This window comes from Leptonotus elevatus, chromosome 2 (assembly GCF_054856555.1).
Source record: "Leptonotus elevatus isolate MCC_2025b chromosome 2, RoL_Lele_1.0, whole genome shotgun sequence".
In the NCBI taxonomy this organism is placed as follows: domain Eukaryota; kingdom Metazoa; phylum Chordata; class Actinopteri; order Syngnathiformes; family Syngnathidae; genus Leptonotus; species Leptonotus elevatus.
Window position 1 is genome coordinate 5,885,150 of NC_141240.1, and position 15,928 is coordinate 5,901,077.

The following is a 15,928-nucleotide window of genomic DNA, read 5'->3' on the forward strand; positions in this document are numbered from 1 at the left end:
GTTGTGTGCCTTAGAAACGGGTTGAATGTGCCCTTGTACACCTGACCCCAGAGGTTCCCCACATTAAAACTGGTCTAGAAACGCCTTGTTGTGCCACGTGACCACGGCGTTACACAAACAATTGCACCCCAAACGTCGTATCACGGGAACGTCGTAAACCTAGAACGCCCACGTTAATGTAGTAGACAAGTTCTACTTGATCGGATGGATTTCACTTTGAGAAAGATGCTTTAATGTTGTTTTATATATAATTATTATTCAGGTTGAACGTGAATGTCTGGTTCTGTGTGTGGCCATTCCCAGCCAGGCGATGTTGTGTCCACTTCGCATTGCAGTGCGCGTCTTGGACACGGCGTTGCGCTCTCGATCGCCTCTGCTCGCGTTCAGCAAGCGCCACCCCGCCCCGTCCCTCCACCTCCATCTCCATCTCCACCTCAACCGGCAGACGAGAGAGGACACTGACCCGCGTCTTGGCTCCCACTCGCGGCTCGCCCTTCTCCTCTGGCCAAGACGCCGGCATCGGGCCACCAGAAAGCTCCGCGAGGCGCGCCTCGCAACGAACGAACGAACGACCGCGCCGCGTGACGCTCGGCGGCGGGTCGCTCCGGTCGTCGGCCCCCACACTCTCCCCAGCAGAGAAGAGTGTCGTCCCTGGAAGCTGGATGAATGATCGGAGAGTTGCGAATAAGTGCGAGAAGAAAGCTGAGGGCTACGGATCCGCCTCGTCGCCCCGTCGCGAGAAGACAAGACTCAGCCACAGTTGTGGACGACCATGGAGGGGACGTCCCTGTGTGTGCCGATTATCATTTTACTCATGCAATGTAAGTGGCCCGCTGAAACTATTCTTTTCCCTCACAACTAACTCTTTTGAATCCGCGCTTGGCGTGTTCTGTGACAAAAATATAATAACACATTTGCACGCGAGAGATGTTTGATTCCCCAGCTAGTCGTGAATTCTGCGCTCAAGTTGTCCACAGCCAAGGCAGGTTTCCCACAACTTGTACCTGGCACCCCGAGCGTGTGGGCACCTGCCTTGCTGGATGAGGTCAGTGGTTGTACTGCCACCAGAGCTGATAATGGAACATATTGTATGGTGGGCGTGTGCGTGTTGGGGACAAAACGTGAACATGCGAACAAGAAATCTGACACACACAAGGGAAGGCTGCGTGATCGCTGGCACCGCGGGGGAGAAGTGCTAATGTGGCATTGATATAGATGTGATGAGACAGCGCAGTGAGTGACGCACATTTTACTTAGGTCCTCATTTTGCCACCTGTCAGGTCAGGAGTTCACCGGCGTGTGCGTGTATGTGGTTGCAATGAACCAGCAGCCGCCACTCATCATCTCGCTCTCTGATTGTTGACACTCAGGTTGACGCAGGTTGCATTGTAGCTGGAGTCAAGCAGGAAGTGTTAAGGGTGGGACTTTGTGGCAACATCCCCCATTTCAACTGACACACACACAAACACACACACATACTGGGACAGCTGTTGCTCCAGTGTTACAGAGGGGCTTTGTTCAAACGGAGACACAAGCTCCCCTGGCCCTGTTTTCCCTCTGACCTCGTGTGCCGTTATCTTGCTCACACAGACAGGCAGTGGACGCTTCCTGTGGGTCGCCCTCCCTACATTTCACACGTGTTCCTTTGCTCATTTGAATAAGTGCCTTGATTATTACCGAGCCATGCTTTTGACCCTGGCAACACCTCGGCCCGTCTCTAACACTCTGGTAATGAGGCTAAAGTCGTGTGCCAAGCAGCGAGCGTGCCATCTTTCAATTTTTTGCTCGGGCAGGCGGGTGGCTGTCCCTCGGTGAGTCGGAGCTGTCGCAGTGCTCGACTGAGGCACAACGGGCCCATCGGCCCGCCGGCGTCATACCTGGTGCCACCAGAGTGCAGAAGAACTTCTAGAAAAGAAAACTCTTACGAGAAGCAAAATCCCAGGTTGTGGCTTGTTTACGTCAAAGCTGGCTGCTTTGGTCTCTTTCTTAAGAAGTAGCACCATGTTAGTGTCACGTGAGGGTTCGTTGGTGGCTAATGGAACACTCTTTACTCTGCCCTAAAGGAATGGTTAAGGGGGGAAGGAAAGAGAGAATGGGAGAGAGTTTTTTGGGGGGGGGTTGAATTTCTTTGTTGTATAGTCTTTTCGAAACTGCATATTGTAACGGTTTAAGTTATTGTTACGTTTCCTATTGTGTTTTGAGTATGATCCTTTACACCCCCTTTTCTGTGTGGAGGCACCCCCACACATTTCCCCTATGGACATTATGTACATACATTCATGGACATTCTGGCACATGGACACATACACACTCACGCACTCTTGGGACCGCAATGGCTATGGCTTTATTGTGTTTATATCCCTTTGGCAGCAGTGTCGTATGTTTTTAAACATGCTTCGCTTGTTGTCAATAAATATTTCAATCAATTTCAATCAATCAATCAATTAAAATGAGAAAGCAGGATGGAGACGGATTTCTTTTGTAACAACCTGCTTACTCGTCACACACGCAGCTACAGCGACAACACTGCTGACCCACACTAACCAATCAGGAGCTAGCAAACTTTATGTAAATGCAAGTGAATGAGAACAGCAGATTTAACACATTAATTTAGCTACTTGTAGCCTATAAAAAATATATATATGTATGTATAAATGTGTAAATAATAATTCTGGAAACATAAATGTATAAGTAAATATATATTTTAACAAATTAACTTAAATCTTAGTCATTTTTTAACCTTACATTATTATTAGGGATGTAACAATAACAGCAATAGCATGATATTAAGTGCCACAATATTGTCGCAGTTATTTCACAATATTAAAAGAAGCACATCCGTTAACTCGTTTACTCCCAGCCATTTTCACTGAATATTAGAGTATTTTCTTTCATCAGGAAAAAAATTATAATTATATCTGTTTCCGTTTTCCAACAATTAGCATTAATGAATATAGCTAAGTTTCATCATTATTCACAAATATGTTTAAAACACTGGGACAATTGCTTTTTTGCAACACAGCCCTGGTTGATCTCTTATACTCTGCTGGCCGTTTTTGTAATAACTACCATTGCTTTAAGCATCCTCTTCAAGTCAGAGGCTGCATCTAAGCCTCCTGTATGCTCTAGCATAATTTTTTTTAAAAAAAATTGGGACCATGGCAATATTTAAAATATAATGTTTTTTATATGTTTTGGGGAGCAAATGAGTTAATAAGGCGAGGTTGTATTCCATTTGTGCAGTTCTAGCACCCTCTGGTGGTTAGTTCATTCGTACAGTTTAATATTAAACAGGAATGTTTTGGCCGCTGTGGCAGTTATCACTCCTATAAATCATACCAGCAAATAGTTTTCAGTATCTCCATCAAAATTAGTTTTTATTTTTTTGGCCCGCTTCAGCCAAACACAACAATATGAGCTTCTTTTTGTTTGTTTTTGTTTTACATTATTGTGAGTTTTTACACATTATCGTGGGCAATTTATTTACATCGCCAACCTGCCCACAACATTGTGATATCGTACCGTACCGATACCGTATCGTGATATTGATCATATTGTGATGTTTGGATATCGTTAACATCCCTGGTTAGCATTCCACTGGTGACTAAAGAGGCCATGTGTTGGTTGTCCGCCCCAACACCATCGTGGCTAATTGAGGCCACTGAAACTGACAGCGGTTGTGGTAGCGCGAAGCAAGTGAGACCTCGCACGCAGGCACAAACGCTTCGCTCATTTCCTTGCGTGCGTGCCACGCACGCGGTCGGGCATGTTGTCAGCTTGGCCGCTTGTGCTCAAAGAGACGCCCTTCAAGGTGGCGGCGGGCCGTGTCTCGCTGTGTGACAAGAGATTGTCCCATTCATTGTCTTCCTGTCTGAGAGGATCTCCCTCGCCTTCAATCCCGCTTTTTATTCATGCTCCTCCGGATCCCCGCCCTCGCTCCCTTAAATCGTGTCATCTCCACTCAGGGCCGATCGGCCCTTCTTTGCCATACATTCCCGTGCCCGCTTAATCTCATTGTATCACCCTCCATTCCTCGGGTTGTGCCTTCAGCGAGACAATGCTTCTCCGAGGGCATGGGGGTGTGTGAGTCGTGGCTACAATCCTAATCCTTTTACACTTCCGCTAGTCGACGCGTTGGCACGGGGAGGGGAGGGTGGTGAGAGTATGCAGTTTTAATTCACTTAATTGAAAGTTTGACAAGTGAGGGTGGCGCAAATTGAGTCCAACAGCAGAGCGTCTCGAGCGGCTGCATTTGGAGTGTGTGTTATTACTGCTCCATGGACATAATACTGAGGAAAAACAAAGTCAATCCAACATGTCTGCCTTCCTGTTGCTTTCGTCTCTGTGCTCAGCGAAGTCCCAAACAATGGGCCAGTGGACGGGAAGTAGCTCAGGAAACTTGTCAAAATTAGAACAGGGGAGATTTTTCTGCATGACTCATGTCCAGGGCTGGACTGGCACACACAAAAAAATGGGCCCTGGCATTTTGACTTTGGCCCACCGGCCCGGCCAATCCCAACTCCTGCCTAACGTGTAGTTCTGCCACTGATGTGATATTGATGATGTTTCAGTTTGCTATCTATATTCAAACTGAGTGAACGGACTTGTCCCTCAAAATTGCTGGCCAGTCTCTTGGGGTAAAATGTAGGAAAATAATCATTAAAAAGCACTGCATCTGCCTCAAAAGAGGCGGACCCACCCGGCATCTGCCCTGTATGCCAGATGGCCAGTCCAGCCCTCTGGTGGACGTGCATTTGTGTGGCACTCCTTGTGAAAAATTGACAAGTCTTCAGCATCACATTGAAATTTTTTAGAGGCCTTAATGCTAAGCAAGTTCTCTGGAGGCTCATTTCATATTGATGCACTTTTCAAAAAGGCATGGCTCATCCTTAATTTGCTGACCTACGGGACAGCATCTTTCATGCGGCAGCACTTTAACGTCCTCGCCATGTGCGGCGCTTCCAACCGGCTTCCCCCTCAGGCGACCTTCACCCACATTCAACCTGTAAAATGGACTATGACTGATAAACCAATCAGCACGCAGGAAAGACTGCGGCTGCTTCCCCTGTTTGGATGAGAGGTATCAGTGGTACGCAGGCGGCGGAGGAAGCAAACACACCTCGACGTCTTTGGGTCCGAGCAGGTTAATCTGGACAAGCTGTTGCAGTGAGCTTTGCGAGGTGTTGGGCGCCCTTATCTTAACCTGCTCTTAAGTAGACATACGGCTGGCTGCTCCTTAACCTGGCGGGATTAAAGTGGACGAGGGAATAATCCCGCCTTCCCATCTCAATGAAGCAACAGTAACCGACAGCGGCATTAAGCATTCTCCTCGTGCGCTTGGCGGGCAAGGTGGCGCGTGTTACCCAATTCACCTTGCCCCCTAATGGATGACAAGCAATATTGCATTGTGCAGTCAGCGCACCCACCTCTCCGTGTCTCCTTAACTCTCCTTGTTCTCGTCCCCGCCACCTCCAGGTTGCCCCTCCCATCCTGTCACCGTATCGACCAACAAACAAAAGGTGGAGGTGCACGAGTTCTCAGGTGAGGAGGGGGGGGGGGGGAGCAGCACATCTCTGGCCCTTCTCGACTTGATGCTTCCTTGACAGGATAAGGCTTTAAATAGAATTTTTGTTTTCTTTTTCCTGTGACTGGTGCCATAAATATCTCATCACTCGCCTATTTCAGATGCAGTGCTGTCCTGCATGTTCCGCACCGAGAGGGACCAGAACCCGCGAATTGAGTGGAAGAAGAAGGGCAAAGATGTTTCTTTCGTATACTTTGACGGACACTTCCGAGGTGAGAAGGCACACGTTGCTCTTTATCGCTAGGCAACAAGGGTCATTTACTGTAATGAGTTTGGTGCACGGGCTGGGAGGAGTTCACTACTCTCGTATTGGGATGTTTCAAGCGCTGTCCAAGTTGTCACCTGTGCCAACTGCCAAGGCATAACATGTCCTTCCCATGATCCATCTTCATTAAGCAGCCCCACTAGTCTAAATACGCTATTCTGGTTAATATTGCCTTGGTGGAGTATGAGTTGAGTTGAGCAGTAAAATCCAGCAGCTTTTATCAATATCAGAAGGCGGCCATTTTGCCACTTGCTGTCGACTGAAGATGACATCACAGTTGCTCAGGGCTCAGGCTATGACCAATCACAGATCATCTGTTTTCTAAAGCTGAGCTGTGATTGGTCGTTACCTGAGACCTGAGCAACTGTGATGTTATTTTAACTCAACAGCAAAATGGTCACCTTCTGATATTGATAAAAACTGCTGGATTTTGCTGCTTAACTCAACATCAATAACGTATTTAGACTAGTGGGACTGATTATTAATATTACTAATACTTGAAAAAAAAATATATTACTAATATTATTTGCGGAATATGAATTACGCAACTAAATCCCGGCCATTTTTATCTATTTTAGGGGGAGGCCATTTTGCCACTTGCTGCCGAGGGAAAATGACATCACAGTTCCTCAGGGCTCAGGTAAGAACCAATCACAGCTCAGCTTTAGAAAACAGGTGAGCTGTGATTGGTCATTGCCTGAGCCCTGAGCAACTGTGATGTCATCTTCAGTCGACAGCAAGTGGCAAAATGGCCGCCTTCTGATATTGATAAAAATTGTTAGATTTTTACTGCTTAACTCATATTCCACTAACGCAATATTAACCAGAATAGCGTATTTAGACTAGTGGGGCTGCGTAATGAAGATGGATCACGGGAAGGACATGTTATGCCTATTGTTGCCTTAGCCCTGAGCAACATTGATGTCATCTTCAGTCGACACCAAGTGGCAAAATGGCCGCCCCCTGAGATGGATAAAAATGGCTGGATTTTGCTGCAGACAATAATACAATAATAATAATAACAATAATAATATGTTATATATGACCTCACAAGTCTAAACATGACATTCTGAATAATCAATTAATCAATGTTGCTCAGGTAACAACCAATCACAGCTCAGCTTCAGAAAATAAGTGAGCTGTGTTTGGCTGTTGCCTGTCGACAACAGGTGGCAAAATGGCCGCCCCTGAGATGGATAACAACGGCTTTATTTGGCTGCATAACTCATATTCCACAATCGTAATCAGACTGTCTTGCTTAGACTAGTCAGGTCACATAATATCATATTTTTGTCAAGAAATGTTTAATGTTGACTTCCCCTTTAAGGATTAGGAATCTGAATGGCCACAATCTAATGCAGTTAATCAGAGACGGATGGTTGCTCCACGTATACTGTGATGCTAAAAGTGTGTGACGTGTTCAGCAGCCTAACCTTTACACTACATCCTGACCTCAGGTCCATTTGAGGGGCGGGCGAGCATCGAGGGGGCCACCGTGACCTTGCGCAGGGTGACCCAGGAGGATGCCGGCGAGTACCGCTGCGAGATCAGCGCTCCTTTTGATTCTGTCAATTTGGGCGAGACCAACGTCACACTCAGAGTCTTAGGTAAGACCCATTGCAAATGTATCATTGAAAAGTCATCAGAACGGCTGGTACATTGTGCACGTGCACTCCCCCCAGTACCCCCCAACACACCCTCCTGCGAAATCCCGAGTTCGGTGGTGACGGGCTCTGCTGTGCAGCTGCGCTGTCGGGACCATCAGAGCATCCCGCCTGCTACGTACACCTGGTACAAGGACAATCAGCTGATGATCCCCCTACGCCACGCCAATGCCACCTATCTTATCGACACACACACTGGCGTGCTGGTGAGTGCCAGGACGTGGAGATATCACGCGGCCATTAAACACCACAATAGCAGGATCACCTCGGATTGTTCGTTTATTAGGCTTCAGTCTCCTCTATGTCTGGTCTGCAGGAGTTCAAAGCTGTGGCTAAAGCGGACAGTGGCCGGTACAGCTGCCGGGCTTCCAACGGGGTGGGAAAGCCCATGATGTGTGAGGGCAGGCACATGACGATAGGTGTGTGTGTGTGTGCGTGCGTGCACGTCTGCTTGTGTGTTTGCACCCACACCTTTCAGCACTGGACAAAATCAGAGGAGCAGTGGAGAGGAAAACCCGCTAACATTTTTCACCATGCTTCTAAAAGATTAAAGAGTGCTCACCTTTAGCAACTAGCTGCTAGCATGAGAGAGTGCAGTTGGCAATAGAATCAGATCCCAATTTGATGTGAGAACATAAAACGCATGTTTGGAGTTTGTTCTGTTAGCACAACCTGACTTATTGTTTGTGTTTTCCTTCCAGAGGATGTCAACATCACAGCGGTGGTGGTAGCAGTGCTTGTGGTCTGTTTGGTGGTGTTGGTGTGCGGATGCGGGGGCTTCCTCATGCACCGCAACGGCTTCTTCACGCGTGAGTTTGTCCGCTCTTCATTATTAGTTTTTTTCTGAGTAAAAAAGTGATGTCTACTCTTGTTTTCCATTCCATGGCTGTGTGGGATAATCCGCCAGCAGGACACAGAGGAAGGTAAGAGCTCTGTGATTGCATTAACATTGACGTGAGCAAACACGGCCTAATATCGTAAACACAGAGGATTGAAGGGAAGGGGGGCGGGGTGGGTGGGGTGGGGCTGTTGTCGCGTCTGCGTGCTGAGTCAGGCCTGAGCAGAGTGACAGCTGTGCTTGTGCGTGTGTCTATATGTGTGCATTTAGCAGGGGCTTGCTTTCCGCTGGTCGATTGACGCTGACACATGTAAATATCCAGTGAAACTGTGTCAAAACTTTCCTGGACAAGAGCATCAATTATACGCACAATAATTAGTGACTGTTAATCAGCAAGGAGATCTGAGATCACTGCAGCCTATTAAACTGATTAGACAGTGACTCGAAATGGATTATTTCATCTCTACTTAGACGTTGGCATGACAACGCACAGTGACAAGGGATGGCTTTACACTGTACAGTCCATGCCTGGCTGGCCATAGAGGCAGAAATGCACGACGCCCCCCCACCCCCACCCTTGGCCCATCTCGCTTGACATTATTTGATTACTCGCTTGTTACTGCGCAGTATTTGATGGAGAGAGCCAGCGCTGATGCGAGAGCTCTTTGTCTAGGTTCAAGTCTGATGCTTATCCCACTGAGCTAACTGGAGCTGTCAGTGTCAACTTCCTATTTATAGAAGACACTTCTTCACAAAGACCCCAAGACAATGCAACACGATTTCCGATGCACAATTTGTAAGCACAATTTAACAGGGCAGGGAAGCAGCTCAGTGATATAGTTTGACTTTTTAAACAACATATGTGGCTTGTAATTAGGACATTATTATCAGGTTCAGTCAACCTAGAACATTTAATAAACAACAGACAAGGAAGGAAGACAAGAGACTTGGATTCTTTTTTGCTCGCGAGGAGAACGGACAGAGATGTGCACAGTTACAATCTCATACCGCTCTGAAGCACATTCTGCCCAGCCCTCTCTTTTTATTTATTTTAGGACACAGTCGTTGTTGCACTAAAGGTTGGGTGAACACACAGCAGCAGCCGTCACGGATACATTGTGCAGATAATAATACAGACGTGTCTTTCTTCGGCGTTGAAGGTTTCAACAGTCAAAATTCAACATTTCATCCGCAAAGTGTTTCAGCCGCTATCTTGCACAGTTCCTGTTTTGCAGCTGCAAGAGCATGAGTCATGCTTTGCAATACTATAAGAGTAAATATGGGACAACTTATGTACATTTATTCCAACAAATATTTAACAAAAACAAAGTCCACTCACACAGCAATGTTGATAGAAAATAAATAGAAATCTAGTAGCTCTAAACGAGAGCCTTGGGGAACACCTAAGAAATATTTGCAAAAAGCATTCATAGGTTGGATTGCTGCATGTGAATGGCTCATTACTCGACCACTTTCACCTTTGCATCCCCATTGGCGCTGCCGCATCATGATTGGCTGCATGGTAATGATCTCAACTCCATAAAAAGCATGGTGTGCGGTGCCAATCCCAAATCAGGCCCACTTCTCGAACACGTTTAAAGCAGTCAACCTGACCACCAACCCCACCCCCCCAACAGGTCATTTTGGATCTCCGAGTGTCATGGTGCCGCTCACATCAGCAGCCAAAACCTGAACAGAACTGAGGACACGTGAGTGTAACGCTGAGGGGCATGACAGAAACTGAAAGCGATAGATAAAGGACGGGATACGAGTCAGGATAAGGCCAACGGACATCAAGGTTCTTCTCTTGTCAAAAAATCTGAAGTGGTACTGATCATTACTTTGTCTTTCAGGTCCAATGTCAACTATATCCCTCCACCCCAAGAAGTAAGTATCTCTCTCTATATCAAATATATTGTGGCAGAACAGTGACAAGTGGTTAGTCTGGCTTACAGTTATGATGGTTCACATTCAAATGGGCGGATGCAGGTTTTGGGACAGACCAATCGTATTCGTCTTTGCATCTGCAAAGTTGTGAAGCGTAACAGTGGTGATATTTGACTTTAATCTCACGTAAAGCAAAAAGGGGACATTGTGGTGATAACCCTTACCAAAAATAGTATACTTAAAGTATATAATATAGACTATACTTAAGTATACCTAAAAAGATTTTTCAAGTGTACTTATTCTTGTACTAAAAGTAAGACTGAATTGGAACATTTTAATACACTTAGAAGTATACTTAAGTATATTATAAAGTATATTAATAAGTATACTTAAGCATACTTTTAAGTATACTTTATAGTATATTTAAGTGCACTTGAAAGTATATTTTGTGGTACACTTATGTCCACAGTTTAGTTAACAGCAAAAAGCCCAGTGATGAATTGACAGAAACACTGGTACGAAACCTTAACCTCTCGGCTATCCAGTCACATGATCTTTTGGGCTATTTAAATAAATGTAACCTATAATTTTGGTTCCTTAGCGAGTACCTTCCAAGTATATACTACAGTATGTAAACTTTTAGTATATGTTTTAGTATACTTACAAGTAGACTTAACATTTACTTGGTGCAGTATACTTCCAATAAGTACAAGAAAAGCAAACTGGATATATACTCTCCTATTTTTTAGTATACTTCAAAAAGTACAAGTACATTCTAAGTACCGTTTTTTGGCCTCCGATATCGATTACGATACCCAGTTTTGCTGTACCGATACCTAGTTTGTTTTTTGTTTGTTTTTTCAATATGAAAAAGCTGCCCTGCCATTGGTTGGCTCGGCATGCAGTGAACACATCACACATCAGTGAATGTCGTGCACAAGCAAGACACAAGATGATGCATCCAAAGTTCTATATTAGCGTCACAAATAATGGTATCGGCATGTTACTTGTTAGTACTTGCCGATGCCAATACCACTGTTTTAATGTGGTATCGGGCCCTCTCCCGACACCAATATCAGAACAACACGAGTATATACCACAGTATGTAAACTTCTAGTATAAGTTTTAGTATACTTACAAGTACACTTAACATTTATTTGGTGGAGTATACTTCCAAAAGGTACAAGAAATGTAAACTGGAAATATACTCTCCTAATTTTGAGTATACTTCAAGCATACTTAAATATACTACTTTTTGGTAAGGGAATCTCTTCCGTCCTCGATGGAATGCCCGGTGGGAGGTGCTAGCATGTAAACAGAGGAGCGAGGACCTACAAACGTGGAATTAGAGGAATGAAATGAGCCCCGGTGTTTTGGCCTGAGCACAAAAACATTGGATCGTCAGATGATAAAAAAAATAGAAAAATACAGGCTAAATGTTAGCATATCTCATAACAGCAGTGCAGTTGCAAACAGGGGCAGAGCCAGAATTTTTTTTCAGTGGGGTGGCCAGGGTGACACAACACCTCACTGACGGATGGCCATATGCGCACATCATCACTTTTTGTAACCCCATCTGTAACCAAGAAATCATTGTTTATCATACCCTCCACAGTCAGGGTTTCATAAAATAAAAGGCACATATATACAGAACTGGGTCTAACACACTCATGAAAAAAACAGAAACACATCTATGGAGTAATACAAACCAATGTTTTGCTCAGCTTAACCGTTGTTTAGTGTTTGAGTACAATTCTATCACGTGCACTCATTGGCTAGCTAACAGCAAATCAGAGTGTTCAAATTATAACAGACGGTCTTACTGTGATTGATGGTTCATTCATTCATATCACATCTAAAAAGCACAATGACAAAAAAAATCTCTTCATTCTTCATAATTCTAAATATGTTTTGTTTTGGTTTGTTGCTGCTTTGAAGTCCGTATCCCACTAAGGGGGCAAACGTTTTTGTTTGCAAAGGTAGCGATTGTTGATTTCTTATCAGGGTTCCTTCAAGGTCGCAAATTCCCTAAAGAATGGCAAGACATTCGCCAACAGTTTTAATGTTTTTCTTGTCACAAGAAATTTTTGAACATGTCCTTTAGGACAAGGAAAAACATTAAAACATTTGGTGAACATTGAACGAACCTTGATGAGAAATCAACATTCACTACGTTCGCAAACATTCCTCTGCTCAGTGGCATAAAGATGACTTGACTTTATGAGTGTTGGGTAAGACTGGTATATGTGTGCATTTAATTTCATGAAAACATGACTATGTGGATGATATGCAGGGTTGGGAGGGTTACTTTTAAAATGTAATCCATTACAGTTACAAGTTACCTGCTAAGAAAATGTAGTTAGTAACGTAATCCAAGTACCATAATATTAAAGTAATGTAACGGATTACTTTTGGATTACTCCAATATTGAGTATGCTCATGAAGACAAAATAAAAATAAATATCTCCACAATATATATTCCATACAATGTGCCCCTGCTATTTGCGGGTGATAGGGACCCGGGCAGCCTACAAATAGCAAAAATCCTTGTGTAATTAAAAAGCATGTAGGCTATTGATTGATTGATTGATTGATTGAAGGCCATATGCTGTTTTCGAACTGTCACTAAAAGCAACCACACCTCATAGATGGATAGATGGATAGATGGATGGATGGATGGATGGATGGATGGATGGATGGATGGATGGATAGATAGATAGATAGATAGATAGATAGATAGATAGATAGATAGATAGATAGATAGATAGATGGACGGATAGACAGATAAATAGATAGATAGATAAATGAACTTTTATCCCAGTCACAAGTTTAGCCGTGTATATGTTTTGTATGATGTTTAAATAGTGAATTGGTGGGAGGAAGAATTGTTTGGGAGGTGTAACTCACATTATGGTTGTAGGCTAGCGGGCTAGCTAGCAAGAAGCTACAGCGCATAGCATGCCGCTGGACTCTCAGCTCAAACTTTCGCTCCGAGTAAGTTCCAGTGAATACCAGTCGCCATTTCCTCCTCCCGTCCGTGAAGCTTTTTCAAATTGCCCGTGTGTGGAGGACACGACTAGTCAGTTCGTTTGTTCCCACCTCCTCGACATGTAGCAACAGTCCCACTCGCACGGGCGTGCATGCGCTCTCTCTCGCTCTGTCCTTCTCTCTCTCTCCCACCCTCTTTTGCACTCTCTCTCATCTTAGAAATTGTAATCCCTTGAAGTAATCCCCATTTTTAATAAATGTACCTGTAATCTAATTACATGTTTTTTTCCTGTAACTGTAATGGAATACAGTTATATATATTTTTTGCAATCTGATTACGTAACTAATCAACATGTATTCCGTTACTCCCTTAGCCTGATGATATGATAAACAATGCCTTCTCTGCCGTACTGTTTGCATTCTATGGCGTAAGAGTAATGATTTTGGATGACATTTCCGGTAGATTCTTTTAAAGTTTTCATTCAGATCAGTTGTCAGTCTATTCTTTAAATTTGGAGTTACTCTAAATGAATCGTGGCCAAGTATCAAGGGGTCCAAGAACATTGCATCCAAGTGAAAATGGCAGAAAAGTCACAGGTATCAAAATCTTCCCATTGATGTGGGCTGGCCAGAGAGTGAAAACTGGCCAACCACATGGCTCCGCCCCTGGCTGCAAACTCTTCTTGTCATTTTTATAGTGGTCAGGGATGGCGCTACACCGAGGATGGGTGGAGGCTCGGGAGCTAGCAATAGCCCTTTCCCAAATATGAGTAGCCTCACTTGAGCTCCTCCAAGTATTTTATTTGATATTCTGAAATATATTTAGATTTTTTTTTTCAGCATTCCTATGTATCGGTCAAGCCCCCCTTTTGCCCTTGAGAGAAAAAGTCCTTTTCATTTTCAAAACAATAAACACAACCAGTTACACCGCTAGCCAGCTTCTAGTCACTGCCAACGTTCAAAGTCGTCCTAATTATCAAGATATGTGGACTCCATTCTACATACCTCAAATGAGAACAGAAAGCTTCATCAAAATAGCAACTCCAGAGAAAGCTAATCGTGTTTATTTTTGTTTGTTTGTTTTGCTTTAAACAACTGCTAATCAAGTGCAGGCCGCTTTATTCAACAGCAGCGTGCGCACACAACTGATTAAGTAAATGTCTGAGCTATTGTGGTGTGTTTCAGTCAAACATCCTTTTCTGTCTTCTTCAGCCACAGGATTTCAAACACACACAGTCATTCATGCTGTGAGAAGCTGGCCTTCCTCTTGACAAGACATCAATTAGCCTGTTGATAAAGGTGCCAATATTGGATTCTGGATTCATTCTCAGCCTTGCGAACTCTGAAAAAGCTTTTGATCTTCCAATTATATGCTCTTATTTGTAATGAACTATTGTTTTGTCGTTGTTTGTTGGGGGGCATTGATGGGTCAATTTTGACATTTGCAAGGCTTTATACTCTTGCGTAGTTGTGTGCATAGCCTGTTCAGTTCTGCCTAATGTGGACTTCCAGGACATATACAGTACTTTAATGTCGCTCTGCTACCCCTTGGTGGCCAATGTTGGAACTGGATTTCCCCCCAAATTTAGTTTATACACTTCCTAAACCGGCCGATTGTTTTTACTGCCTATATTTTCGTTTACCAAAGACTGGCTCCCTTAAGGAATTATGTTGCATTAAAACAATCCTCTTAAGATGATGCTCCACTGCATTATCAATCTTTTGTAACAAACAGTCGTTTACCTCAGTATTGCTCCACTCGCCATTCTATAACACTGGGGCCTCAAAAGTGTTCCGAGGGCCTCAAGTGTTCTAAGGGCCTCATGTCCATTGTGTTAATATTTACAACACAAAATCCAGCCCAGGAAAATTAGTCACTCTAGTCATTTATAAAGACCAATCCCATTCCATCCTAATGTGCCTGCATGGTCTTTTTTTATATATACAATATATACCTTGTGCCTTTTTTATTTGTCATATATATATAAATATATATATCAATTGATGTTTTTTTTTGTAAAAAAAGAAAAGAAAAAACAACAACCTTGCCTTACTTTTCTGTCTTTATATTTTTTGTGCCACTGTTAAAAAAGTGTGTCAGTTTTTAGACAGTGTGAATGGATTGTTTATAATTTTATTTGAATGTTGTATCAGTAATAAAAAGGTTTTCTATTTAAATCGTCTTTGTATGTGCATCATGGGTGACAAACTAATGAGTAATCCTGCTTTTTGTTTGTTGTTTTATCTGTATACCACCACACATGGTGACATTACTGCTGTATTCCCAAAGAACCTGTAAGGAACACATTAATATGCTGACTAGCAGCTTGACGCACTGCAGTTCAAAGCTTACATTCCACTGAAAATGTCATTATGCCATTCTATTTTTATTCATTCTCTACATCTGGATCACAATTTCCACAGATCACAGTAAGCTTTTGTTTGGTGTGTCTCCAGGGCTTGACATTAAAGCTGCACAGGAAGGTAACAGGTCAGATGGAATGTGCCCCATGTGACATAACTTTGAGCTTCAAATATTCACCCTGGAGAGGATAAAATGTGTCTCTGATCTTTACCCTAAAGTGATGTCATTTCAGACCGATTCAAAGTGACAGCAGACACTCAACTAGGTCAGATGACATTTGGCTTGCTTGAAGTTGTTAGCAGTGAATTTTCATACCTACTATTACTACAAGCCGGTT

At 43.7% G+C, this 15,928-nt stretch overlaps 1 protein-coding gene across 7 annotated transcripts; it reads left to right on the forward strand.

Annotated features, from left to right (window-relative positions):
* Positions 1-298: 298 nt before the first annotated feature.
* On the forward strand, positions 299-15,404 carry jam2a (junctional adhesion molecule 2a). 7 transcript variants are annotated; one of them, XM_086069665.1, is made up of 11 exons: positions 324-821; positions 5,476-5,541; positions 5,686-5,796; positions 7,307-7,456; positions 7,532-7,719; positions 7,830-7,932; positions 8,215-8,322; positions 8,421-8,436; positions 9,989-10,060; positions 10,205-10,238; positions 14,439-15,404. In XM_086069665.1, the coding sequence occupies exons 1-11, from the start codon at positions 773-775 to the stop codon at positions 14,475-14,477; spliced, it is 936 nt and encodes a 311-aa protein (XP_085925791.1). In that variant the 5' UTR covers positions 324-772; the 3' UTR covers positions 14,478-15,404. The 7 variants fall into 7 exon arrangements, with proteins under 7 accessions (XP_085925788.1, XP_085925789.1, XP_085925792.1 ...); XM_086069667.1 differs by having other exon boundaries at positions 8,424-8,436; XM_086069662.1 differs by having other exon boundaries at positions 299-821; positions 7,307-7,719.
* Positions 15,405-15,928: the final 524 nt, after the last annotated feature.